Raw genomic sequence first — 28,000 nt, 5'->3', positions numbered from 1 at the left:
TAATTACTGAAGTGCCTGAATGTACACGCTGGAACTATTCTCACTCACTACACCTGCCGATGTGTTCGCTGGTCACTTCTCACTGTACTGCGAGCTCCTTCAAGGCAGAGATCGTTTACTTGACTGGTGAGGAACCTGGTACGGTGTCGGAACTGCAGAAATTGAGCCAAGTAAAATGTTTTAAGGTATCTCTTATCTCAAAATATTCTTGAAGACACCTATTTTATCATTAATAATCTTTGTGGTTGACAAGGAAGTAGGCACGGGCACACCAAGTAGCAGTACTTCAATCTGTTCCCTTTAATGTCTTCATACAACCCCTCCTTTCCTCCATAATCTGATATATATGCAATTTAAAAGCCATTAATTGCCTCCTTATTTTATAAGTAACATGATGTGATGTTTAAAGTGCCATCTCTATTCTTTCTTTGAACCCTAATGCCTTATTTTCGGGGAGATATTTGAGCTGAAGGTCAAGGACGATGATCACACTTACTATCTGGTATTAAAAACACAACTATTTTTCCAGTTAGATCAAAATATTCTACTTCACCTTCCTTCAACACCCAATTCCCAAACATTCACAGCTGTTCAAGAACCACTAATAAAATGCAGGAGGCTTTTAATAGTAAAGGAACACTTAGTGTAAGTCGGGTAAATTAAAAGTGGCAAAGGAGATTAAATGCTGAAGTCCCTGACAGCTCCTGACTTCATTGTCTTGAAATCTAAAAACTGCTGTACCGTACACTGACAGCTTTCAAGACTTAGAAAGAATAGATTGTTCCTTCTAAAAATGTTATATTTTCTCCATAGGAAAATTACAGTTTTTTTCTATCAACAGTAGATAATCAAATTACTTATGCAAAATTCATCTCCTCTTCAGTGAGCAGGTGAGTGCCCCCTTTAAATGATCTTTACAGGTCCCTCAAGTTGTTATCCTGTCACGATTTAAGTGATGCTTATTCAATCGAATTTTTCTGCATAAATAGTTCTGTTCAATCCAGAAAGGAAGCAGTATGATGGGACAGACACAGTCAACAGTTCAATAAAAATGCAAATTTTAAAAATTATTAAAATGTACTTAGAAGTAACAAACTGCATCACACACTTCTTAGGTTTACAAGTGTTCCCTCAAGATTTTTTTTTTTTTAAGGAAACGAATCTTTGAAGTTTTTTTTCTTGACTGTAGCTATTTTTGAAACTTCTTCTTCTTTCTCTCTGGTTCACTAATGTCCATGTTTGAAGTATCAGTAGGAACGCTTATTCCTGGTATCTAAAGTAATGCAAATGGGAAAAATCGGTGAGTAAAAGCGTAAAATAAGGAATAAATCTCATTCTCATCTTCCCCTTCCCCACTGACGCTTTTAAGTTCAAAAAGATGCAGGGGTGGTAGGGGAAAGAAGGAGCAGTAGATTTTCCGCACGATGTATGTGTTGGTATATATTTCACACACAAAGGAACAGTGGTTCAGAATGTAAAAGGCAGACATGATCTCAGCAGGTAGAAGCATGTCATTTGGGAAGGGTGTGTTTAACCACAACGTTCAATTTATCCTAGCTGTGAGCCACTCTGTCAGGATCAGAGGCCTCAGGTGTGTCGGGGGCAGAACCAAGGTTAAGAACCAATGTCTTAGGTGAAACACACTTTAACTTGATCTTCAAAAGTGCAGATTTCAGAAAGAACTAGGCAGATCTCAGAGCTCCACTTTTGGCACCAAGGACCTCAGAAGAAGCCCAGATGCCTGGGTTCCCATGGCCTAAGGAAATCAGTGAGAAAATAGGATTTCCTATGCAGATATTTGTCCTCCACAATACTTACTTCTATCCTTAAACAGAAATAACTTATGACTATATCAGTCTCTTTCACAAAATAGGTACTGTTTATTCCACCACAACATGGACACTCTAAGTTTGGTCTTACCTGTGGTTCTACCAGGGACATTCGGATTTTCTGATGCTGAAGATTAGAAGAGTCTAACATGATTTTCACTTTAACTTTATCAAATATATGAAACACTGTATCTTCTACTTTAAGTGATGGTATCTAAACAAAACACATTTTAATTGCTTTCTTACACTTGAGGCTTGGTTCTAATTCTTTATAATTTATCTTCCATATTAACTTAAAAGTTTAAATTCTAAAAAAACTTCAATATTTATTCAGCATCTAGGTGTTCAACATAACAAAAACCACTGGTCTAACAAACTCACATACATATGACCTAATTATGTGCAAACCTCCCCCTTTCATTAATGTGGTCCCAATATATATTCGTTAACTGTAGGATTCTCACCCCTTTAATTAGCAAATTGTTGGTGTTATACAGGAGCACAAAGGTAATGTGGGCAGAATTTATTGTTCTGTAGTTCTACTAAGATTAGGGAAGTATGGAGTGTGTCAGGTAAGAGACACTTGGAATGGGTTGAAAAAATTCCCTTCTTGGAGCCATTTATTCCTTTACTTTAATCCATTTGTCCACTAGGGACAAAGCATAATTCAAGTTTTCCTTAGAGGGGAAAACTTTACATGGTATAAAAGAAATCAAGAACAACTTTTGTATATGGGAAGATATACTGAGCCGAGAAATTGTGAGTAAAACGATAAGCTTAGCTAGCATAAAGTTCTGTAGGGTACAAAAATAATTTTACCCTTTATAGGTACCATTTGCAACTGTCCCCCCTCCAAAAAAACCCAAAATAAAAACATTAGAAATACTGTACCTCATCATCATAAGTAAGCCGTGGCTTTGGTTTGTCCTTTTCTTCAAAAAACACTGTGCCTTCTAAACCATACTTTGGAATTAACACCACAATAGCATTCTTTCTCACAAATAGAATATAAGCTTCTTCACTTACTATTCCTTTGCTTTTGAAAAATAACTGTAAAAAAGCATACAACCTTATCAAGGATTGTCTTAAAATATTCTGAAATTAACAACAAAAAAAAAATTCTGCAATTAAAAGTGAACGAAACTTCATTTCTAACATTAGTGACAGAAGGCAAATACCTGGGTATGAAAAGACACAGATGCACGCTGAGCGTACTGTGCCATTTTGTGCCGGAAATTGAGATTTTTACATAAATCTGCAAGCTTGTGTTTGTCTGTCAACTCTGGGTAAGTGCAGTCGGCCCCGACAGCCACAGCCAACAACCGATGAACGATGATGTCTGCATATCTAGATATATGAAGGAGAAGTAAGAATCGCGCTGTGTTAGCATTACAATGTCCTTTTAAAATTTGAAATCAACTATTTCCTATCTCTAATTTCATAAGGAAAAAGTACCTTCGGATGGGTGAAGTAAAATGTGTGTATATTGGGGATGCTAAGCCATAGTGATGAAAATCAGCATCCATTCCAGAGCAGAAGTACACAGCCTGCATCATGCAGCGAGTTGCCAATATTCTTAACAGGGTGTTTAGATATGGGAAGGTAGGTGAATCAGCGCGGTCCAAAGAGTCAGCCAAAGCCTTGGCTGTATCAGTTTTAATTTCCAAATTCTGTGGATAAAGAAGAGGGAAAAAGTATCGTATTAAACATTTTAAAATCAGTACCAGCATGTCTTGAAAATATAACCAATCAGATTGAACAAATATGGTGTTTTTTGACCACGTAGTAAGTGTTTATATCTTTTGTCCTTAACCTAGGAGAACTAAAAATAAAGTTATAAAAAGTAATGGTTGTTTTTTGCAACATTAAACCTTAAAATTTTCTGAATGCATTTGAAGGTACTACAGTATCAACATTCTTAAGAAATTTCAAGGGCAAGAGGATACCGGGAGCACTAGTGCTCTCTCTCAAAGTCCAATCTGTACTTGCCTTATCTTTGTTGGGGTAGAAAAAAAATCAAAGTAGATCTGGATACTTTTCAGCATATCTGGATTTTCTCTGCAGAGAGTTTCCCTCCATTCAAAGTAGAAGTAAAGACCAGAGGCAAAATAAAACTGTATTGGTTACTACAGCTCAACGTGCTGATACAGCAAGTAGCTGCTTGTTTTACTTTGGGAGATGAGGCAAAAATACTTATATCCTCCTTCCTCTACCCAGGTCATAGAAAGAAATAGGATAGTAAGGGAAAATTCTCCAATTTACAGTACAATCCTTGGAGCAGAGGAGAAGCTGATTCTGTTCTGATGGATATGATAGGAGCAGGCCCACCATAAAGGTCTGAAAAATCAGAAACCAACGTCATCCTGTTAGAATAATACCCTGAAATCCAACACTCCTTCTTCCAGCTCTCTTCTGGACAGGAAAGATGGGGCCTGAGCAAGTGATCCAAAGAAAACCAATGTAAGCCACAGTCACCCCAAGGGTAGGGATAATCATGCCTAAGTAAGTCTACTAACCAGAGGCAGGGAGTATAAGGGGGTAAGGAAATGGGTGCCCTTTCTATGTTTTTCCTTTTTTCCACATATGCAAAAATGGACTTCCTTCTTAGGGACATGACATAAAGAGGGCTTAAGTGAGTTGAAGATAAAGAGAAAAAAAAAACTATCTGTTAAGTCTCTAAAGGGAGACAGTTCGGAGGAGGCATGAAGTAACACAGGTATAAAGAACATGTGTAAAGTTTGGCACAGAGATATGGAAGAGCTTAATCTGTTCAGGATATTATAAATAACTTAGTCTGGAAGATCTGGCTTTAGTATAGGGCTCTCTTTATTTAAAGACATTAAAGGATTTTATTAAACAAATGATTTCAATGTGGGAAGAGATGACCACACCCAAGTTAGATGACTTCTTTTTTAATTAAAAGAACTACTGGCATATTTTTGCATCAGGAGACGACAAAATTTTTATGGAAAGGTAAATATAGACTATTCAGTGCAATGGCTAGATCACTACACAAATACAGATGCTTTTTCAAACTACAGGACCTTACCTTGGATTTACCTGCCTTAACAAGAATTTCGTAATTTGATGGAGGGGGAGCAGGATGTCTTCGAAGCAGAGCATGCTCAGAAAATTCTTCGTGAATTTTTTTTGCAACAGAGATGTTGGCAAGTAACATAAATTCTTCCACCATGGAATTTGTTTCTCTGCCAATGGCAAAATCGTTAAATAAGGAAAAAGAATGAGACTTCTATATATCATTCACAGGTTACCTTCTCTACCAAGAGATAATGAAAATTCCTATGTAAACATTCATGTGTGTGCACATGTGTTTTTTTAAGAACTTAATATCCCTTTCATTTCTCAGCTGCTGTGCTAACGATCTCTTACTATGCATCTACTCCATGAGTAAATCTCACGCTAGAAGAGACTTTACAAAATGGCATTAAAAAAAAGAAGCTTTACTAACTCTAGTAATATATAAAATCTAAATCATAAGCATTTTCACTTCTTTATACTGAGTACAAAGAGATTTTTATTCAATTATAAGTACAAAGAAATAAAGTTTTCTAAGAATTAAAAGCTATTTAGGTCATTTTGGCTTTTAAAAAATGAAAACTTTCACTAATAACCTTTCACCCCAAAATGAAGAGATATTTAAAATAGCTATTTTGGGTGCTTATTATGGCCCAGGCATTGGGCTATAAGTGCTATATACATTGTGATATGTGTGTGTATACATACACATATACAATACATATACACACATATGTATATATATATGGATATAGATATTAGTCCTGCTTTGCAGATGAGAAAACTAAAGATGTGTAACATTATTCTCTTGCTCAGGATTAGAATTATCAGTAGAAACAGGATCTGAGCCCATATAATCTGACTTCAAAGCTCTTAACCAACGTGATATTGTTTTTCGTTCTACATAGTCTATGTCCACTTAAAATTTAGTTTAGTAAATGATCTGTGTTCTGTTTAATAGTGCTTTCTTTCTCCCAAGTTACTGAACATGCATTATTAATCTGTCATTCATGTTTCCATTTTCAACATCTTATAACTTCTTGACAAGATTCCTAAAATATATTAATTTTTTTTTTTAATATTAGGACGACTTCTAATCGTACCTTTAAAACTATGGGACAATCTCTTAGAAATTTGGTTTTTCTTCTTGGTAAGAAGAAATGGGTGATGTTCTACTTTGGCAAAACTAGACTCAAGATTTTCCTCAAAAAAGCCCTTGGTATTGGGTTCACTGTTCCTATTAACATTAGACTTATTTGCACAGAAATTCACCCAAAGGTATTTTTAAATTTTAGCTCTAATGCTATAATGCACACACTGGTCCTAACTAACAAACTTGAGTATATTCCCATTTTTAATCCTTGGTCATCTACTAGAAAAGTGTAAATGCATGATTAATTTCAGATCACCTTACATAATAGGCATGGAAAAGAGGCCTAACTCTGATTTCATCAAAACCAACCTTGCCTCCTAAATCTTAGCCCAAATCAATAAAGCAGTAACAACAATACCTAACCTCTGACTATTCTTCACAACACCCTATGAGGTAGGTACCATTACCAATCCTACTTTACCGACAAATAAATAGAGTCATAGAGGGGTCAAATAACTTGTCCGGAGTCACTGGCAGAAGTGGGATCCAAATCTAGGCAGTCTGGCTTCAAAGCCCAGTGTCTGGCCACTATTCTATCCTATCACAGTATATTCTCTATTAAATACTTAAGAAATTAATCAGGGCAATCTTCCTTTACTTACCATAGCTATTACTAGTCAAGTTCTAATACACCACACATTAAGACAAACCAAACTGGCAGTTTTCCTTTTATAATATTTATCTTATAAATAAGATACATAAGTTTTATATAAGAAACACTAGAAAGTGAAATCATTTATTTTTCTCTATATTTCATAAGTAATAAAAACTCTGTAGAAATCATAACCCTACTAAAAATAGATATTTGGGGTACAAATATGTTTTATTAATATATATACTAGATATTACATTAAAATCAAAATCTTATCTACTACCCATCAAAAAAATTGCATACCTAAGTTCCTTGGTCTGCAGATCTATGGGATCATGAGTTTCACTGTCCATGTGGAATCGAACTTCTGGAGAAGAAAGAGTCAAAGCCCTAAATAAGATAAAGAGGTGAATCAGTCATGTGAGCAGTGACAGATATAATTCTGGAAGTGATTCCTGTAAAACAGAAAATGATTAGAGCAAGTGCATAACAGTTTTTCTTATGAAAGCTTTATGACCATCTGCTAAGTTTTATGTTCCATTTTCACGGATAGCCTAATATTTTACAGTTCTAAAATGCATTTAAAAAGGGAGGACAGTAGCAACACAACAAAATGAGTCCTTGTGTTTCTCAGGATTTGAATGACTTCTGTACCGAAACTGAGTTTTTACTTAGCTACAAGGGTTTATAATCAGTTTTATAAATAAAGAAGGTAATCAGTAGTATTTTATTTACTACAGGAAACAATGTATTCGGGTGAGGGATGGTGGAGAGAGGCAAAAGGGAAGCTGCCATGGGTAGATCAGTAACATCAGAAGATCCCCAGATCGAAAGTATCTTCCACATACACTCGACCAAGGAGAGGAGACAAACTACAGCTAATGTCACAAACACTAATGGCTATTAATATCTGAGTGCTGTGGGTCAGAGAGTGCCCTAGGCTAAGTGCTTTACATGCACAGTTCATTTAATGATTTGGCAAGTTCTCCTTTGAAAAGTAAATTCCCACAAGGCAAGGCAAGTATTATGTTTCTACACACCTTGATGCTATTTTCATCAGGTCAGCTCCAAATCAACCTAAAACTAAGAATTTTAATGAGGCTGGGTAACTTTGGACAATCACAAAGAAGGGAAAAAGATGATTTGGGGCAAGTTAAGTGGGATTCCAAGTCCTTTTTTCCCTTGACTCTTCACCTTTATTAGAAGAACTACAGAAGAAATACTAGAGGGGGAATCCTGACAAATATTCCTTTCTTTCCATGCATAATTTACAATAAGGTTCTAAACCACAATTAATCTGTGTTAATCAATACATCTTGACCTGAAGAGCAAGGTATACTAATCACATTTTGATCACTTTTTCTTCACAGAACATTTAAAATGTGACATTTATTCTTTAACATAGACATATGATAGATATAATTTAAGACACAACATATCCTTTAAGAAGGTGAAAGACACCAATTTTTTTACTGATTCCTTTCTCTATTCATCCTAAGACTGAGAAGACTCGATGATATGTTTTACCAGTAGATGACTATCTATCAATACTTACAAAACTAGAAGTACAGAGTGTTCAAATTAACGAAATATCTTTCCTGTCCTAATTAGCGGAAGCTGTTACAGATGCAAATTTACATCTCTTACTTTAAAACTACCAAAATAAATACAGTTTCAATTTGTTTTATTCACTTTGCTTTTACAACAAACTTTCTTCTGATGCCTGGCATACTGAAAACCTTCAATAAACGAATACTTGATGAAAAATGTGTTGTTTTGTATTACAAAAGAAATCTAACTATACTCCTCTTATTTACATCTTAATGACAAACTTGAGCAATAGTTTCATCGGGTTTTACGACATCCAAATTATCCTTATACAGTTCCAAGTTTCATATTAAGGATCATAAGAAAATTCCCAGAAAACTGAAGTGTGAGTAGAGATAGGGTTGGCTCAGCATAAATACCTAGAACAACACTGTCCAATGGAACTTTCTGCAGGGATGGAAATGTTCTCAATCCACCTTGTCCAACATGGTAGCCACTAGCCAAATGTGGCTACTGAGGACTTGAAATATGGCTAGTGTGACTCAGGAACTGAATTTTTTATTTTCTTAAATTTTAAAGAATTTTAATTTAAATAGGCACATCTTATGAAAACAGCACAGATCTACTAGAGTTTGCACTCCCCAACAAAAACACTTTTAATAACTACTTGTGACCCTACCCTGGATGGGCACAGGAGCCCAGAGACCAACATATGAAAGGCTCAAGTACCTGCTTTACTCTGACAGCTGATGATGTTTTTCAAGAATCAAATTTCTTCTAACTACTTCAACAAGTTTGGGTACTTGGATACTCCTTAAAACTCCTCTGCAGTTCGGCAAATGCCATGATATAACAGCTAAAAGATGTAAACCTGCCACTATTAATCAGATCTTTGGAAAGACTGCTTCTAGGTAACTCTTAATCATTTAAAAAAATGAAGGTGTTGGATTAAACAATCTCTAAAATCTCTTCCAACTCTAAGTGCAAGAAGGACTTCATCTAAATTTATTTAAACATCTGAAAACCAATGTTCAATCTTGAAACTCATTTCTAATTAAAATCAGGAACAATCCATAGAACAGTCTTAAGACAATCTTGCCTTCCTAGAATTTCTTCAACATCTTTAACTCAAACATATCAAGATCTTTGACACAACAGAACTCTTGAATAAACATCAGTCCAGAATCAAGCTGCTAACATTTAAAAAGGTATCTAGAAGAAATGGAATGTTTCTACTTAAGAGTCCCTCTTCAGCCTATTAAATAATTCATCCTTGTCCATGATAAAACACTTTAGAGTTCACAAGTTATCTCAATACCAGGATAGGTGAATTAAGACAAATCTTAATAACAATTTTTGAAATGTACCCATTCTCAATTCTTCTTTTTTTCAAAATTTTAGCTAGTTTATTTAGTCCACGGAGACTAGCAGTAATACTATCATTCATGGCTGCTGAATCAATTCTCATCTGAGCTTCAGCATATGTAAGGGAAGCCTAAAAAAGAAACCATATATTAATACAATGCTTATAAAAACTGCCTTACTATGTTCTCCTATTTCCACTACATAAAATCCATGATTTCAGAAAACCTAAAATCAATAACAAAAGAAGAGATTCCTATCTATAATATTTGTACTCCACACCTATGATTTCTGGTTCATTTACTCTTATCTGATGCATTACACAACATAAGCGAACTTATGTTAAAACAAAATAAAATGGTAGAATTGTTAGTAAATAGTTTAAACTCTTTACTCATAGTTCAGTTAATGTATAAATACTTAGGTAATGTTAAAATAAAATAAAAGGAAGGTTAGATTATTCTCTGATAATGACTGTAAAGTGAAATCCTTTCCAGAGAACCAATACTGCCTTTCTCACTGCAAATAGTTAATAAAATTGTAATAGTCTAGACATCATGTTTTATAGGAAATCTACTAAATACCCAAAATTAAGTATTTAACCTAAGAATCAGAAAAATCATAGTAGAAAACATTAATTTCTAATTACAATCCAAATATACAAATGGTACCTCTGTTCCTATTTCCCTCCTTATGGAAAATACCATTTTTTAGCTTTTTTTTTTCTAAGCAGCTTTCTGAGTAAAAATCAGGAATAGTATAAGAGAGTTAGGTGATGTAGACCAGGTCAGATTCTTGGGAGAACCAACTTATTAGGGGATAAGAGTTCCCCATCTAAAAATGTTTTCTGTTATACGTTTACTAATTTTTTTCATATAATTCTGTTACACTGACCAAGTCTAGGAGAATTATAAACTCATCCTATTTAAAAATACTAATCTAGGAAAATTTAAATCATTCACACATTATTATCTGTCAGTTTAACACTGCTTTCTTTCCAATCACTAGCTGACTAGAAAAGAATGATGTCAAAGGGAGAGAAAAAGCAGGTAAACTTGGAAAACAGATCATTGGAACAAAAGTGGTTTGGCAAACATCAGAGGTAGATTCAGGGCAAAATAAGAACACAAGGGAATCTGGGGAAAAGTATAAAAAAAAGGAGAAGAATGAGAAAAACATAATCTGGCTCCATTCTGTGTGAACATTGATCTCAGGCTAGTCCTACTGGAATTCAACCATGATTTATGACATTATTTCAGTGAGAAAATGTGAGGAACAAGGAGACGGTGTACATGCCATCTTTTAAAATACTAACCAGTTATAAACTGGGACAACTTCAAACACTGGAGTCCCTGAGTTAGGGCTAAAAGAAACCTACTCGGTCTCCTCTAGTATATAGGCTTCGTAAGTTTCTGAATACAGGAAAACTGCCACATAAACTCATTTCTAAATAACAGCAAAAATTAAGCAAATAACTGAAAACAACGAGATTTTGCTGCAACACCGGGGAAAAACTTATTATTATTAATAAGCCTAACTTTTTCAAAACGATCTAGAACATTGTTAAAAGCACCAAAGATGTTAAACATGAAGTAGTAACCATGAAACCAACCTTTGAATTAATGACACTTTTGGTAAACCTTGTTTTTAAGATTTCGGCATTGTGATTCATTTCCCAAATACATGAAAATGCCAACCTATGAGGAAAAATAGATGGTATCTGTTAATGGGAATCAGTTAAAGTAGTAAATACTATGTTTTTATGAAGAAATGTGCATAAATACCTGTCAACGTTAGATCTTAGGGAACATAAGTTAGAGCTAAGCAACTCTGGAACCATGTCAATCCTCTGGAACAAATAAAATAGAGTTGTGGATTACTGAGCTGTCTCCACACGTTTTTTGAGGTTCTACTCTCAAATATCAATAGCATTGATCTTACAAGGGGAACAAAAAGGCCTTTGTGAAAAGAAGTGAGAAAATGTGAAATAAAAAGTCTATTTCTAGAAAAGTAGTTACACACAATTTTTACGAGAGGGAAGCAATGAAAGAAAACTGGATTTCATGTCAGTCTGTCTAAGTTTAAGTTCTCTACACTACCCACCTAGCTGTGCTCTGAAACTTTGAAATCTCTGGTCTGTACAATACATTTGTACTAGATAACAGACACAGGCCCTAACAGCTCTACGACTGGACCTTCCTCTAATACTTCACACAAACCACAGGGTGTTTTCAACATTCTAAAAAAAGAGAAACACTAAATTTTTATGGAAAAAAGCTACACAGAAGAACTTTGACAATGAATTTATCACAGACTAAGCTTAACTTTCCCTTCTACTTTCACAATTTTTCTCTGTAAGTTTATGGGAGCATACTTAATGAGGAATAAATGGTAAATTGTGACAGAACAGACTCGACTTAACTATATATATAAGAAACAGAAAATATATTAATTACCCACCAATAATAAGTTAAATGCTACACAACAATTTATATCAACTACATCTACTTGTTATTTGGGTCACTCAATAACAAAACAATTGCAATATTTTCACTGATTTAAGGCCATCTTATTCTATGTATGTCTTTTAGCTAATTCATGTACTATTCCAGACTGTTCAAGAATCCAAAAGTGCCCATGATTTTGACAAACTGCACAATTAACAAAGTAGTAATTCATATTTCACTATATACTGAGGCTGTCCTCTTCTCAGGAAATACCTCAGATGGTTTTATTATTAAGAATAAAACAGATGATGGAAATGATGTATCAAAATTCCACTCTAAATTTAACATACTTACCTTTTCACAAAGATACACAGTTGTTCCCCTTCTAGCTGATTCTTGATCCAATGCATTTCCTGGTCTAATAAAATAGCTAACATCAGCAATATGAACACCAACCTTAAAAAGATAAAAAGGATGTCAACATGCTTAATTGGGTAAATGTACTAATGGAGTTCTAATGAGAAGAAATATGGCTAAAAGGAAAAAGGACCTTAGTCACAGTTACCATTTCAATTTTTTACATGCCCATTAGTCTCTGCAGCTACAACTGACTCTACTTGACATAAATAACTCACAAACAAATTCTACAATGGGTCAAAAGAAAATTAACTCAAGACCAGTACTATATTTGGGTAGAACGTCATTATAATTATGAATACCTCCAAATTTCCATTTTCAAGTTCTCTACAATGGAGAGCATCATCTATATCAGTACATCCTGGGGGGTCCACACTACAAACATACAGATGTCTCAGGTCTTCTCTGTTTTTCATGTCCTAGAAGATGCCACATTATTAAGAAATAAAAAATTATTTTGGTGGTACAGATGTAACACAAGCTCTTATGCAATCAATAATATCTATAAATGTTAAAAAAAACAGCTTTATTTCTTAATTGTAACTGCACATCATGATTTATAACTTGTGAACTCCTCATCTTTGGAAAATCTGACATAAGCTAATGTCTGTCCCCTAGAAAAGTCTGTCTTTCAGTAAAGCAAATGATTTCCGTGATATCTAAGAGTTCTGTACCAAACTAAATGCAGGGGAGGAGGGGACTACGGTTTCTACATATTTTAAAAAAACACATACAGAAATCAAACAAAATTAGTAGCTCAGATACAGTGATTCACTAAGAATTCTTTTCAACATACCTTCTCAGTGATGCGCCAGGGCATCTTTGGTAGAAGGCTAAGAACAGCCTGTGAGAAAGGCTGATGGGGAACATCATGCTCAAGTAACAAAACTTCTGTTTCAGTCTCTTTGTCTCCGACTTCACCTAAATTTTTTACAAAGTGTCCCTAAAACCAAAAGATATTATTAGAAAGGTGTATTTTACAGCTTTCTGTTTAGCAATTTATATTTTACTATCACATTAAATCCCTGAACATTTACATATCACTTTAGTATTTCTAAATGTTCTCCACACTTCTTAAAAATGACAACTAGGTAAATTAAAGCTAAAACTGACAAAGACTTCTCAAGTGATTTATGGGGGAGACTTCCCAAGGGCCCGGTTCTCATATAACAAGGTGTCTGTTTATTTCCTATTATTTTTCAAGTTTAAAATGTGTTTCAAATATCCTACCTTCCAAATTCGTTTATTTACAATCTACTTAGGTCTCAAATGCTGTTTTTGTAGTTGCTGTCACCAGAAGTTATTTGTTAGGAAGTTGGAGTAAAAGTCACCAAATGATTTACATTGGAATTTCCTAAAATTAATTTTCAAATTGGACGTTCACTTATCAGGTAACTGTGAAATACTTCTAGATCTCAGTATGTATTTTATACAAAAGCAGATTCTATTTTCAGGAAAAGAAGCAACTTTATTCCCAAAGTTTTAATTAAATATTCTAAAATAAAATGATTAATTCAAGCTTACATTTGGATATCTGGAATTTCTGGGCCAACCATCAATAGCAACAATAATTCTCTGCCCTTCTAATGTAGAGGCCTGTCTGGTTTCTATCCGAATTCTAGGGATTCTCTTTTCAGCAGGAGTAAAGAGATGTCTTCTTGACTAGAGAAAATTAGGAAAAAAGATTTTACACATACAAAAAAGGCTAGGGATGGGGGCAAGGTGAGGGCTCTAAGTTCTATTCAATGTATTTCATTTTTTTATTACATAGCAACATGCTGTTTACTCACCTCTTTAATATCAGACTTGGAAAGCATGCCACAATATGGTCTCCAGTTCCTTCTTATTATTCCAACAACTCTACCTGTAGGCTTTAACATTTTTTCACTTACAGCAGTCTTAAGCTGAGATGTAAAAATAAAAGTAAAAATCTTCAGTTATCTTTCCTGTAAGGATAATGAGACAATTTCCCTTCAAAATTAGAATACAGATACTTTCTCAGGCAGTAAATTATGACATAAAACTACGGAATTTTGATGCTTCAAAATTCTAGGCAAGAGCATGCCAAACAAAACTACAAAAACAGTTCCATGATAAAGCACTACAAAAAAAAAGAGAATCGAAAAAAGGAAAGTAACTGAATAAATATGTCAGAACTGGACTCTGCAGTTTTAATATGAAGATTTACTGACTTGCACACATGTGCGTGCACACACACACACACACACACACACACGCACAGGTCTGGTAATTAAAAGACTAGGATTTTAGTACTAGTTTTCAATAATTAGCTGAGTGGCATTTATTAATTCATTAAAAAAGAGATGTATCTTTAAAGGTTCATCCTTATGCAAAATATAAACCCAAACAAATAACAGTTCTTATTAGAAATGGCAGAAGAACCTTATGGTATTTCACCTCTAACACTCTCCTATGGCCTGGACTCTGCAAAGATAATGTTATAGTAAGACTCCAGAATAGTGAATGTAATTCATGTAAAGAGAACTACTACTAATGTTGTGTGAATTCCAACTACTTGTATTATTCTTTTAATTCTAAAATGGGAAAGTAAATGGGTCATATCAGGTAGACTTTAGGTCATAAGAAACAACTGAAAGCACTCTCTTCATAATGAATATGGTAATAGAGAAGGAATTATTAAACAGACCCATTTGTAAGGGCCCAGAAGTACACCTCTTATGCTGAGGGAACTTTAACATTACATAAACGCATTTCAGAAAATTTAAAATTTGTATTTACTTAAACCTCACTAATTCAGCCAGATCGTACACCTGAATGTCAGAATTCAAGTTTCATACTCAAGTCTTTTTGTATTTAAACCTTTGTCTTATTTGAGCAAAATAAGACATTAATATAAAGGCAGACTACTTGGAGGAAAAGAAACCAACTATGTGTGTGACATATATGATTAAACTGACAGAACTATAATTTTATTCATTATAAATAATGAATAAAATAAATATTAATAAAATAAATCTGAAAGCAATGAAACTTGTTTAATTTTTTCCAAAGACAATACATTAACAACTTATTCAAAGCTACACAGACAAAAAAATAAAACTTTCTTGGTTTCATACAGTGCGTTCTCTCTCCTCTTCTTTCTCCGTATCATCTTCATTTTGACCTTCGTCAAGTAAAACCACAGAAGATGGTGCTACCCACTGATTCTTTGGAAGAAGCTCCACAGCCACAATATCTTCATGAACAGCTCGGTTTAAATTTTTAAGTCCTTGTAAGATTATCTGTGTGAAACAGCAAATGACACATGCCCAGATATTTTCAAAGGCAATATAATAATGGGAAGGTTGCCTACAGAAGTTTAGATATATTCTGATGTCTCTATGTTTCTATTTCCCCTCCTTTATGTATTTTCTTCCTTTATAGTGGGGCCCTTTACTCTGCCCTCTTAATTTCTCAATAGCAAATAGAAAAAACATGGTCAGAAAATACAGGTTGTGTTCATGGCTCTGCCATAACTCTTACATTAGTACCACAATTTCTTAATCTCTCTAAATCTCAGGGTCCTGATTGGTAAAACAAAAAAGAGAGTACCTACTCTTACAGGCAGAGTTGAAAATAAATGAAATGCAGTGTTCAAAGCAATGAGAGGAGTACCTGCCCAATAGTCAGCACCCCAAAACAACTGCTATTTGCTTTAAAGTGTGTGAAGCTCTCCAGAGCAATTATACATTATGTAAATAGTATTTCCCACAATAGATCATAATACAGAAAATAGAGGTACCATAGTGGGGTTTTTTATTGATTAGATTTTTATTCTCTTAAAAGTGGGTTAATAGTTCTTTTCCTCAATAAGCAGTTTTCTGAAAAAGTGATTAATTCTACTAGTATCTATGACCTTTCACATAACTTTCTTCAAGCTGATAAATTGGGAGGATAAAGCAAATTTAACTTCTTGTACAAAAATGTTAAACACTTGTGGAAAAAAAAAGAACAGAAAACATTTTAGTGTAAAAGGAATTTATGTACACACTTGCCTCCTTATTGTCTTCAGTGTCACCATGAACCCAGACTGTAGCTTCTAAGTAATTTTCCCTGCTGGCTCTAAATGTCCCTTGAAGGTATGTACCAGATTTTATGCCTTGTTGTAGCTTACTTAATGGAAGATGCTCTGAAAATATTATTTTTCCACTTTCTATTTCATTCTGTGAAATAAACAAACCAAGAGATATAGTTAGTAGTGAGTCTTTTGTATGCTCCATATACAACTATTAACACCATCAGGTATATTTTAAAACCACCATCCACATTATGGTATATACCACTGTATGAATTTGAATGAACATAGCACAGTAAGAAAAAAAATGCTTTCTATTCTTAGAAATACACAAACATTTCCATTTCATTACATTTAGGTGTCAGCTACAGATGCAGAACACTAAGAAACTCTGTGTACCCCCCTACCCCTACCCAGGCCTCCTGGAATGAAGGTGTGTAGTTAGGTGATCAAGTGAGCGGGTAGGTATGTAAAGGGTAATGGAAAGCCTCAACTGCATGAAAAAACTGTGGTTCCTGAAAGCACAAGAAAAGCTATTTTTATTTGGATTATTTTAAACAGCTAAAGCTGTTAGATAGAGGTAGGCTGGCATCTACTGTAGATCCACCACAACACCTTCCAGGATTCTCAAAGACCTCAACATCCAAAATCCTGATTGCTTGGCTTCTTTAGTTTTCTTCATTTCCTAAATTTCCTACCTTCTGAGGAGATCACTTTATACCTTCTTTTTTTCTGCTTAACTCTCCAAGTTCCTTGTCTTCCTTCCTCACTCTCAGATGAAGGACTTCCATCTCCACACTGAGAATCAGAAGCAGTCACTCGAGACCTACTTCACCTCCCTACCGCTGAATCTGCTCACCTACGTGCATCTACCTATCATCTCCTCTCCTCTATTCAAGAACTTTGTCCTATAATTACCTTCTCTCTCTGGAATCAAATTTCCCCCCTCTCTACTATAACATCCTCACCATCATATAAACTAATATAACCTATTTTTAAAAAAATATGGACCTATTAAATACTATGATCCATTAAATAAATTAATTAATGATATAGTCTATTAAAATACATTAATTAACTGATTAATTATTCCCTCATAGCCCCATCCAATCTATCACCAACTCCTAAAATCAATAAAATATTTGTATCAGCAAAATATACCCAATATCTGATCTGACTACTTCTCACCACCTTAACTGCTGTTACCATGACCCAATTTTCTGTCTTGTCTCCCAGGGGTACTAAAATATCCTCCTAATTGGAGGACCTTGCTTCTAATCTATTCTCCTTAGAGCAGCCAAAAGGATATTACTATCCTCCTGCTCAACAGCTGTCTAGCACTCATGGGCTAAAATCCAGTTTTTTTTTTTCCATGACTCACTACACCCTAAATGATCTGGTCTCTACCTACGTTTCTGTCTTCATCCCTAACATTTTCTCCCTTGCTCACTCCATCCCAGCCACACTTTTAGCTATTTCTTGATCTTGCCAACTTATTCTAACCTCAGAGCCTTTGAACTTACTGTTCCTTCTGCATGAAATGCTCTTCCCCTAGTTAATGTTAATACATGGTTAACTCCCTTACATAATGTAGCTAAAATGTCTCTGTCTCAAAGCAATTTGCTTTCTTAACATCCCTCCTAGCTCAGTTTAGACATTACTTCTATCAGGAAGCCTTGACATCCCAAATTGGGGTTAGACGCCCTTGCTAAGTTCAGTCAGTTCTCCTATAATGCTTGTTTTGAAAACACAAATGTGTTCCAATGCAACTGATATATTAAAAAATACCAGGTGACAACACAGGAGCACCTCAATACGTAAGGCAAGTGCTAACAGCGATAAAAGAGGAAATCGACAGTAACACAATCATAGTAGGGGACTTTAACACCCCACTTTCACCAGTGGACAGATCATCCAAAATGAAAATAAATAAGGAAACACAAGCTTTAAATGATACATTAAACAAGATGGACTTAATTGATATTTACAGGACATTCCATCCAAAAACAACAGAATACACTTTCTTCTCAAGTGCTCATGGATCATTCTCCAGGATAGATCACATCTTGGGTCACAAATCAAGCCTCAGTAAATTTAAGAAAACTGAAATCATATCAAGTATCTTTTCCAACAACAACACTATGAGACTAGACATCAATTACAGGAAAAAATCTGTCAAAAATACAAACACATGGAGGCTAAACAATATGCTACTAAATAACCAAGAGATCACTGAAGAAATCAAAGAGGAAATCAAAAATACCTAGAAACAAATGACAATGAAAACACGACGACCCAAAACCTATGAGATGCAGCAAAAGCAATTCTAAGAGGGAAGTCTATAGCAATACAATCCTACCTCAAGAAAGAAGAAAAATCACAAATAAACAACCTAACCTTACACCTAAAGGAATTAGAGAAAAAGAACAAAAAAACCCCAAAATTAACAGAAGGAAAGAAATCATAAAGATCAGATCAGAAATAAATGAAGAAGAAATGAAGGAAACAATAGCAAAGATCAATAAAACTAAAAGCTGGTTTGTTAAGAAGACAAACAAAATTGATAAACCATTAGCCAGACTCATCAAGAAAAAAAGGGAGAAGACTCAAATCAATAGAATTAGAAATGAAAAAGGAGAAGTAACAACTGACACTACAGAAATACAAAGGATCATGAGAGATTACTACAAGCAACTATATGCCAACAAAATGAACAAGCTGGAAGAAATGGACAAATTATTAGAAAAGCACAACCTTCCGAGACTGAACCAGGAAGAAATAGAAAATACAAACAGACCAATCACAAGCACTGAAATTGAGACTGCGATTAAAAATCTTCCAACAAACAAAAGCCCAGGACCAGATGGCTTCACAGGCAAATTCTATGAAACATTTAGAGAAGAGCTAACACCTATCCTTCTCAAACTCTTCCAAAATATAGCAGAGGGAGGAACACTCCCAAACTCATTCTACGAAGCCACCATCACCCTGATAGCAAAATCAGACAAAGATGTCACAACGAAAGAAAACTACAGGCCAGTATCACTGATGAACATAGATGCTAGAATCCTCAACAAAATACTAGCAAACAGAATCCAACAATACATTAAAAGGATCATATACCATGATCAAGTGGGGCTTATCCCAGGAATGCAAGGATTCTTCAGTATATGCAAATCAATCAATGTGCTACACCATATTAACAAACTGAAAGATAAAAACCGTATGAACATCTCAAGAGATGCAGAAAAAGCTTTCAACAAAATTCAACACCCATTTATGATAAAAACTCTCCAGAAAGTATGCACAGAGGGAGCATACCTCAACATAATAAAGGCCATATATGACAAACCCACAGCCAACACCATTCTCAATGGTGAAAAACTGAAACCATTGAAACTAAGATCAGGAACAAGACAAGGTCGCCCACTCTCACCACTATTACTCAACATAGTTTTGGAAGTTTTAGCCACAGCAATCAGAGAAGAATAAGAAATAAAAGGAATCCAAATTGGAAAAGAAGAAGTAAAGCTGTCACTGGTTTGCAGATGACATGATACTATACATACAGAATCCTAAAGATGGTACCAGAAAACTACTAGAGCTAATCAATGAATTTGGTAAAGTAGCAGGATACAAAATTAATGCTCAGAAATCTCTTGCATTCCTATACACTAATGATGAAAAATCTGAAAGAGAAATTAAGGAAACACTCCCTTTTACCACTGCAACAAAAAGAATAAAATACTTAGGAATAAACCTACCTAAGGAGACAAAGACCTGTATGCAGAAAACTATAAGACACTGATGAAAGAAATTAAAGATGATACAAACAGATGGAGAGATACACCATGTTCTTGGATTGGAAGAATCAACATTGTGAAAATGACTATACTACCCAAAGCAATCTACAGATTCAATGCAATCCCCATCAAACTACCAATGGCATTTTTCACAGAACTAGAACAAAAAATTTCACAATTTGTATGGAAACACAAAAGACCCCGAAAAGCCAAAGCAATCTTGAGAAAGAAAAACGGAGTTGGAGTAATCAGGCTCCCTGACTTCAGACTATACTACAAAGCTACAGTAATCAAGACAGTATGGTACTGGCACAAAACCAGAAATATAGATCAAAGGAACTGTATAGAAAGCACAGAGATAAACCCATGCACATATGGTCACCTTATTTTTGATAAAGGAGGCAAGAATATACTATGGAGAAAAGACAGCCTCTTCAATAAGTGGTGTTGGAAAAACTGGACAGCTACATGTAAAAGAATGAAATTAGAACACTCCCTAACACCATACACAAAAATAAACTCAAAATGGATTAAAGACCTAAATTGAAGCCCAGACGCTATCAAACTCTTAGAAGAAAACATAGGCAAACACTCTATGACATAAATCACAGCAAGATCCTTTTTGACCCACCTCCTAGAGAAATGGAAATAAAAACAAAACTAAACAAATGGGACCTAATGAAACTTAAAAGCTTTTGCACAGCAAAGGAAACCATAAACAAGACGAAAAGACGACCCTCAGATGAGAGAAAATATCTGCAAATGAAACAACTGACAAAGGATTAATCTCCAAAATTTACAAGCAGCTCATGCAGCTCAATATCAAAAAAACAAACAACCCAATCCAAAAATGAGCAGAAGACCTAAAAAGACATGTCTCCAAAGAAGATATCCAGATTGCCAACAAACACATGAAAGAATGCTCAACATCATTAATCATTAGAGAAATGCAAATCAAAACTACAATGAGGTATCACCTCACACCAGTCAGAATGGCCATCATCAAAAAATCTACAAACAATAAATGCTGGAGAGGGTGTGGAGAAAAGGGAACCCTGTTGCACTGTTGGTGGAATGTAAATTGATACAGCCACTATGAAGAACAGTATGGAGGTTCCTCAAAAAACGAAAAATAGAACTACCATACGACCCAGCAATCCCACTACTGGGCATATACCCTGAGAAAACCATAATTCAGAAAGAGTCATGTACCACAATGTTCACTGCAGCTCTATTTACAATAGCCAGGACATGGAAGCAACCTACCTGTCCATCGACAGATGAATGGATTAAGAAGATGTGGCACATATATACAATGGAATATTACTCAGCCATAAAAGGAAATGAAGTTGAGTTATTTGTAGTGAGGTGGATGGACCTAGAGTCTGTCATACAGAGTGAAGTAAGTCAGAAAGAGAAAAACAAATACCGTATGCTAACACATATATATGGAATCTAAAAAAAAAAAATGGTTCTGAAGAACCTAGGGGCAGGACAGGAATAAAGACACAGACGTAGAGAATGGAATTGAGGACCCAGGGAGGGGGAAGGGTAAGCTGGGATGAAGTGAGAGAGTGGCATGGACATATATATACTACCAAATGTAAAATAGATAGCTAGTGGGAAGCAGCCGCACAGCACAGAGAGATCAGCTCAGTGCTTTGTGACCACCTAGAGGGGATGAGATAGGGAGGGTGGGAGGGAGACGCAAGAGGGAGGAGATATGGGGATATATGTATATGTATAGCTAATTCACTTTGTTATAAAGCAGAAACTAACATACCATTGTAAAGCAATTATACTTCAATAAAGATGTTAAAAAAAAAAAAACCAGGTGAATGCAGAAAACTGCACCTAGCTGAACCAAGCTGAATCCACAGGCGCACACATACACACACCTCTCAAACATCTATCAGTTACTTCAGATCACTGTGTTTTACGAGCCACACCATCTTCATCTGGTGTAACAACTTTCTGTTCAAATTTAGATAACCCTCTTTTCACCGCTTCATGAAGTTTCTGAGTGTGTCCCTAACCACATTTTCCCTTAGCTCTGTGGTTTTCATTATATAACTTTGCATGGCACAGTGACTTCGAGGAACACACATGTGTTACAATAGAACCAACTGTAATTTCACCATATCCTACACTCACCCTACCATACTGCATAATCAAATACTGTGAATCACCAATGTTGGATTACTCCTTGTTTCTTCTTCTAGACCAGTGCTATCCAAAACAACTTTGTGATAAAGGGAGTGTTCTTTTTGTGATCTCCAGTACAGTAGTCACTAGGCACAAGTGGCTCCTGGATGCTTGAAAGTTGAATAGTACAACTGAGAAACTGAAGTTTTAACCTGAATTAAATTTAAACAGCCGCGTGCAACTAGTGGCTACCTATTAGACAGGATAATCCTAAATCTGTATTCTAAAAATCAAGCCCAGCTTTTATTTTCTCACTTCCATTTAGTTTTGTAAAGTAGCTGGTTGAAGACAAGCAGGGGTGGAGAAAATGCTGTAAAGACTGGATGTACGTATAATGTTCTATTACATAAAACCAATTTTTATATCAATAGTATCTACCATTTACATTTACCATAGTTGTTTGCCAGGCACTGAGATAAGAATTTTATTAATACAACCGTTGTCACTTCATTCGACCCTAATAACACTATGAAGTCATTATTGCTAAACACACTTTACATACAAGGAAATATCAGCTCACAAAGTTTAATGGTTCCCTCTCAAGTCCACTATTGCAGTGATCCCTTTTCTCATCCCTCTGCCTCTAATCTTGCCCTTGATACAATGCATCATCTCACAAATCGAAATTAGAGTAGTCTCGCAAATAAGTAACAATTCTGGTCCTTCCCCTCTGTTCCTCCTAGACACACTCTCATCCACCTTTAATGTCTTTTAGCCTGACAATATAAGGTAGGGAGCCCAGAGTCCTATCTGCTAACTTCTCTTCGTAGCAGCCTTTTAGGGAGACCTTTATAAGACAGTTTAAAAATTACTAACAGAATAAATTGTTAAGTCCACACTATCTGGCCCCTTGCCTTCCCGTTCTACCTCTTATGACTCCCTCCCTCCTCCTATGGAATTGATGCTACAGCTGTATGCTCTCTCTGCAGTGCCCACCACTTCTCTGTTTGTCAAATACCTACTCCTTATCACAAGCCAGCCATGAATTCCTTCATTTATTAATCAAACAGATAGTGCCACCTTGTGCCAGGCCCTACTCGGGTTGCTGAGGATCTATCAGTAAACAGCACTATTTGAGAAAGGCAAGTCTTTAGGGATGGCATTTTGATAAGAAGCCTATTAGAGCCACTCTTGTTGTTTATAACCCAACTCCTATTCCAATTCCAGCTTACCCACCGATATTCCAATTTTTAAATTTGGTAACTATAAGCCTAACATCTGGAAGTGGTTACATTAATAATTTCACTTTTCAAAAACAAAATAAAACAATCTCAAACATACCCCTTCTTCAGACAAACAAGCAAGACGATCTATGAGTTCAGGGTGAGCAGTTAGGCTTTTTACATATTCTTCACCTGAAAAATAAGTTTTTTGCTCTTGATAAATTCAAATGTGTTTTTTTTCCCCTTAGATATGTTTTTTCCCCTTCTTTTGTTTGTGACAGTACGTATGTCAATTTATTTTTGCGGGGGGGGAAGTCCTCTCTGTTGAGGTGGTCACACCCAAAAGGCAGTGGGTCAAGAATATCTATAAGCTTTTATTGCTAAGCCAATTCCAAGTCTTGACAGGGAAATTAATAGCCACTGGTGGCACAACTCACTTAGCTTAGAAATGCTGCGAAATCAAAAAAAATACAAAAATATCACATTTAGTTATATAGGACTATGAAAATACCAAATGGTCAAATGAACATCTGATTATGAGCCTGATAGTTTTTATATGCATTTGCAAACATCAACTAAGAGTCCGGTCTCCATGGAGACTTACAAGTGAAAGCTGGTATCCCTTCTTCTATGGCTTTCTCTTTGTTTTTCCTGTCATTGGTTATGAAGATAACTCGCAGCTGATTCTCTGCCGACATTTTCTTCAAATGTTCGTTGTACCACTTTGCTGCTACTCGAATGGCTCTATCATTCCTGTCATTAGAAGTTTCTCCCTGTAATTGTTCTACATAAGTTTCTCTAAATGTAATGGAAAGGGAAAAAAAGAAAGAAAGAAATGGAAAACAACAGAATCAAGCACGTGTAAAAAGTCTTAGGACATAAATGCTTAATAATTACTAAACTTAAAAGTCAACGGTACATCTTTTTCTCTTGAATGTATTCACATTTACACCTCAGAGTGGAAACAAATAAGATCCTTCTAGTCATGTTTTTAAGACAACAACTTGCTTGGAAAAGAAGAAAATCACATTAATGGAGCAATAAAAAGACTAAAATAAATTTATTTCACCAAAAGAAAAATTCAAGATCAGAATTTCTACTTGAGGTTGGGACATTAAAAAAGTAATAGTTTGTTGGAAAAAAACTATACTAAAACTTTGCAGGTCTGATAATGAGATTTCATTCAAACTGTAGATTAACAGGAATTCCTAAAAGCTACTGATTGTATGATTAGATGATTTGTGATCATGTGATTAATCTATAGTTATTAAATACATAATGCACATAAATTATCCATGGTAAACCCTGAATAAGTGACAAACGCCATCTAGAGATTGAAAGACCAGATACAGATATGATTGCATATTCCTTCTAAGTCTATCCACTTGAGCTATCAAGTGTCAGCATACTTATTTCTCTAAATCTGTTCTTCAAAGCCAAATTTAAGTACAATAACAAAATTCAGCACAGTAACTTCTACCTACTTCTTAAAAATTATAGGTTCAATTTTAGAATTTTATACTTATATATTTGGTTTTCAGAATTATTTTATTATTCACCATTAAATACACCTGATAATGCTTTTAAGCTTATCGAAGACACTTATCAATTTTTGAATTGGTTTTAGCATGACTGAGCAACAATCTTACATGAGATTTGCTCGAGTGTCTTATTCTTCCTGTCAACCCCAGCATTGCTAAGCTCTATTCACTGCACTTCAGCTAACAAAATTGCTAACCTTGGATTAAAAATCTGATGATCACGCTCCACAGAAACTAGGTCTTTGAGTGCCGGAAAACAGTGAAGCTTCTGTTTCTGGATTTCGAGGAGGAGACAGAAATAAGAAGTCTACAGGTGCTTTACTGATGTTCTTTATAACAACAGTATTTAAGTGTGGGATATAAGAATAAAGAAGAGAAATTTGAGAAATTAAATATTTTTAATTTGCATATTCCAATGGGATTTCATTATTACATCTACTGTCTAATCTAGCAGTTCTCAACCAGGGAGCGATAGTCTCCCCCCACCCCAGGGGACATTTCACAATGTCTGGAGACATTCTGGGTTGTTACAGATCGGTGGATTGGTGGGGGAGGGGAGGTCTGTTACTGGCATCTAGTGCGTATAGGCCAGGGCTGCTGCTAAACATCCTACAATTCCTAAGACAGCCTTCCCATAACAAAGAATTATCCGGTCCAATATGTCAAAGTGCCAACATTGAGAAACTCTGATCTAATAAAAGTAAACTTAGGGACGTCCCTGGTGGCGCAGTGGTTAAGAATCCACTTGCCAAGGCAGGGTACACGGGTTCGAGCCCTGGTCCGGGAAGATCCCACATGCCGCAGAGCAACTAAGCCTGTGCGCCACAACTACTGAGCCTGTGCTCTGGAGCCCGTGAGCCACAACTACTGAAGCCCGTGTGCCACAACTACTGAAGCCCTTGTGCCTAGAGCCCGTGCTCCTCAACAAGAGAAGCCACCGCAATGAGAAGCCCGCGCACCACAATGAAGAGTAGCCCCCACTCGCTGCAACTAGAGAAAGCCCGCGCACAATGAAGACCCAATGCAGCCAAATATAAATAAATAAAATAAATTTATAAGAAAAAAAAAGTAAGCTAGGACTCATCATAAATTATTTATGTAACATAAGAAACAGGCAATATCATATTTTCTAAGATCACACATTAAGTTCAAATGAAGGTCTTGAATCTGAAACATAAAGAATTCTATTTCCTAACCTTATTGTCGTCAATATGTTCAGTTATAAGGTATTAGTTTTTTTAAGAGCCCACTAAGAATATATCTGCTTTATATTTTTAAAGCTTTCCTTCACAAACTCCTATATTTTATTAAACTATGTTGGTTAGTCGTATAATATGGTATACCAGGAACCTAGGCAAATCTCATCTTCCAAACTCCTACTGCTCGACTCATGCTAAAACCAATTCAAAATGAAAACATTTTGGAAATTAAAGTACCTATCATAGCCGAGGAGCCAGGAGACTTTGGTTCTGGGTTTGACCCAATCAATGCCTATGTGACCTTAGCAAGGTCTGTAAACTGTAAGAACCAAATATTACTCCCAGAAGTATGAAACCTATGGTGTATCTTCTGACGATGTCACAGATTACCGCCAGGAACTCTCCCCCCAGTTTACCTAATTCTGTAGTTTCCTGATAATTGACATAATTTCCCCCCTACCTATGGTGCTCGTTAGTAAATGTATAGAAATGCTTCTCCTGGTTATTAGTCACATCTCGGATTCGTTTATATACCGGAGCACTCCGATTTCTCACTTCTTGGAGAACTGTTTGTAGCACAATGACATTCCTGATGGCAGGGTCCTCAAGGACATCAATCTTTTAAATAAATAAACAAATAAATAAATAAATGAAGAGTTAATTTTTCCTGTGTTCATTCATAAATTGCTTCTGTTGAACGTGAAACTCTGCCGGTTAAAAAAAAAAACACTAAGTGTACATTAAATAAGGAGCTATTTTGCAACAGAAAACCCTTCAGGTCCATTAAGGAAGTACACATGTAAATAAGCTAATTACAAAACTTTGTAGAATTAACTTCATTAATAAAGTAATATGTTGGCCCACATAGCTTTCGTTCGTAGGCACTTACAAGCTGCCTGGGGGTCGCAGGCTGGAGGCCACAGAAGCCCAGGTCCCCGACCTCCAGACATTAAAATCTAAGGCAGAAGAGACACCAGGAGTTAGAAAATTTACGTATTTAAAATTCCTATAACTCCAAGAACTTAAAAAAAAAAAAAAAAAAACCAAAAGAGTACATGGAAAAGAACCTCGCCCTGGGGGGCAGGAGGCATAGGTCCTGACGGGGTTTGCCTCTCCCTAAGTACGTGATGTTGCCCAAGACGCTCCTCCTTGGGCATCAGTCTCCCTATCTCCCTTTCTCCTGGTGGCGCCGCTGTGCCCGCGCTTCGCCCGCCTACCGGCGCACCTGGTGGAGCAGCACGTTGGTGTCAGGCAGCAAGTAGTGCGGCTGCGGGCAGACGCTGCTGACCCGATCCAGGGGCTGCGGCTCGAGGACCGTCCCCTCGTGCGCACCGCCGCACGCCGCGCATCCAGACGCACCGCAGCCTATGTCGTCCCGCAGGTAGTGCTCGCGCACGATCTTCATCACGCCGCCCGCCCGCGTCTTTTTTAAGAAAGTCCTGGACTTGAGCATCTTGCCTCGCGGCTAGGAATCCCGACCCCGACAGCGCTCTTCCGGCGGAAAATGTCAAGCGTGGAGCCCAGTGGCACAACTACACTTTACCCAGAGGTTTGCTCCTTCCCCCTCCAGGATATTAGTAAACCCCTCTCGCGGGAAAACCTCGAGACAGCCGTTGGTTGGCTCTCTGAGGGCTGCGAGGATTGGGCGAAAGCGGGCAGATGGGAGGAG

General features: G+C 36.1%; 2 protein-coding genes across 6 annotated transcripts in view; one reads left to right on the top strand and one right to left on the bottom strand.

Moving 5' to 3' along the window:
- Nucleotides 1–176: 176 nt before the first annotated feature.
- Nucleotides 177–27,784, bottom strand: DIS3 (DIS3 homolog, exosome endoribonuclease and 3'-5' exoribonuclease; the record flags this gene model as incomplete). 5 transcript variants are annotated; one of them, XM_082434814.1, is made up of 22 exons in its annotated part: nt 177–1,273; nt 1,921–2,043; nt 2,721–2,879; nt 3,008–3,176; nt 3,285–3,499; nt 4,879–5,035; nt 6,914–7,000; nt 9,526–9,653; nt 11,133–11,217; nt 11,305–11,369; nt 12,322–12,423; nt 12,687–12,803; nt 13,181–13,327; nt 13,909–14,046; nt 14,175–14,288; nt 15,483–15,647; nt 16,401–16,568; nt 23,710–23,783; nt 24,196–24,389; nt 25,330–25,406; nt 26,866–26,949; nt 27,557–27,784. In XM_082434814.1, 22 exons carry the CDS (start codon nt 27,782–27,784, stop codon nt 1,190–1,192), a joined length of 2,880 nt encoding a protein of 959 aa, XP_082290940.1. In that variant the 3' UTR covers nt 177–1,189. The 5 variants fall into 5 exon arrangements, with proteins under 5 accessions (XP_082290940.1, XP_082290943.1, XP_082290941.1 ...); XM_082434817.1 differs by lacking the exon at nt 27,557–27,784 and adding an exon at nt 27,221–27,259; XM_082434815.1 differs by lacking the exon at nt 25,330–25,406 and having other exon boundaries at nt 26,792–26,949.
- Nucleotides 27,742–28,000, top strand: part of PIBF1 (progesterone immunomodulatory binding factor 1) — a 203,216-nt gene continuing 202,957 nt past the window's right edge. The window contains exon 1 of the mRNA XM_082434821.1: nt 27,742–27,880. The gene's annotated coding sequence lies outside the window, so the exon portion shown is untranslated. The remainder of the gene's footprint in view (nt 27,881–28,000) is intronic.

This window comes from Balaenoptera physalus (genome assembly GCF_965194825.1).
Source record: "Balaenoptera physalus genome assembly, chromosome: 18".
Classification (NCBI taxonomy): domain Eukaryota; kingdom Metazoa; phylum Chordata; class Mammalia; order Artiodactyla; family Balaenopteridae; genus Balaenoptera; species Balaenoptera physalus.
The sequence above is the reverse complement of the archived record's forward strand: the minus strand, read 5'-3'. Positions and strand labels throughout refer to the sequence as shown.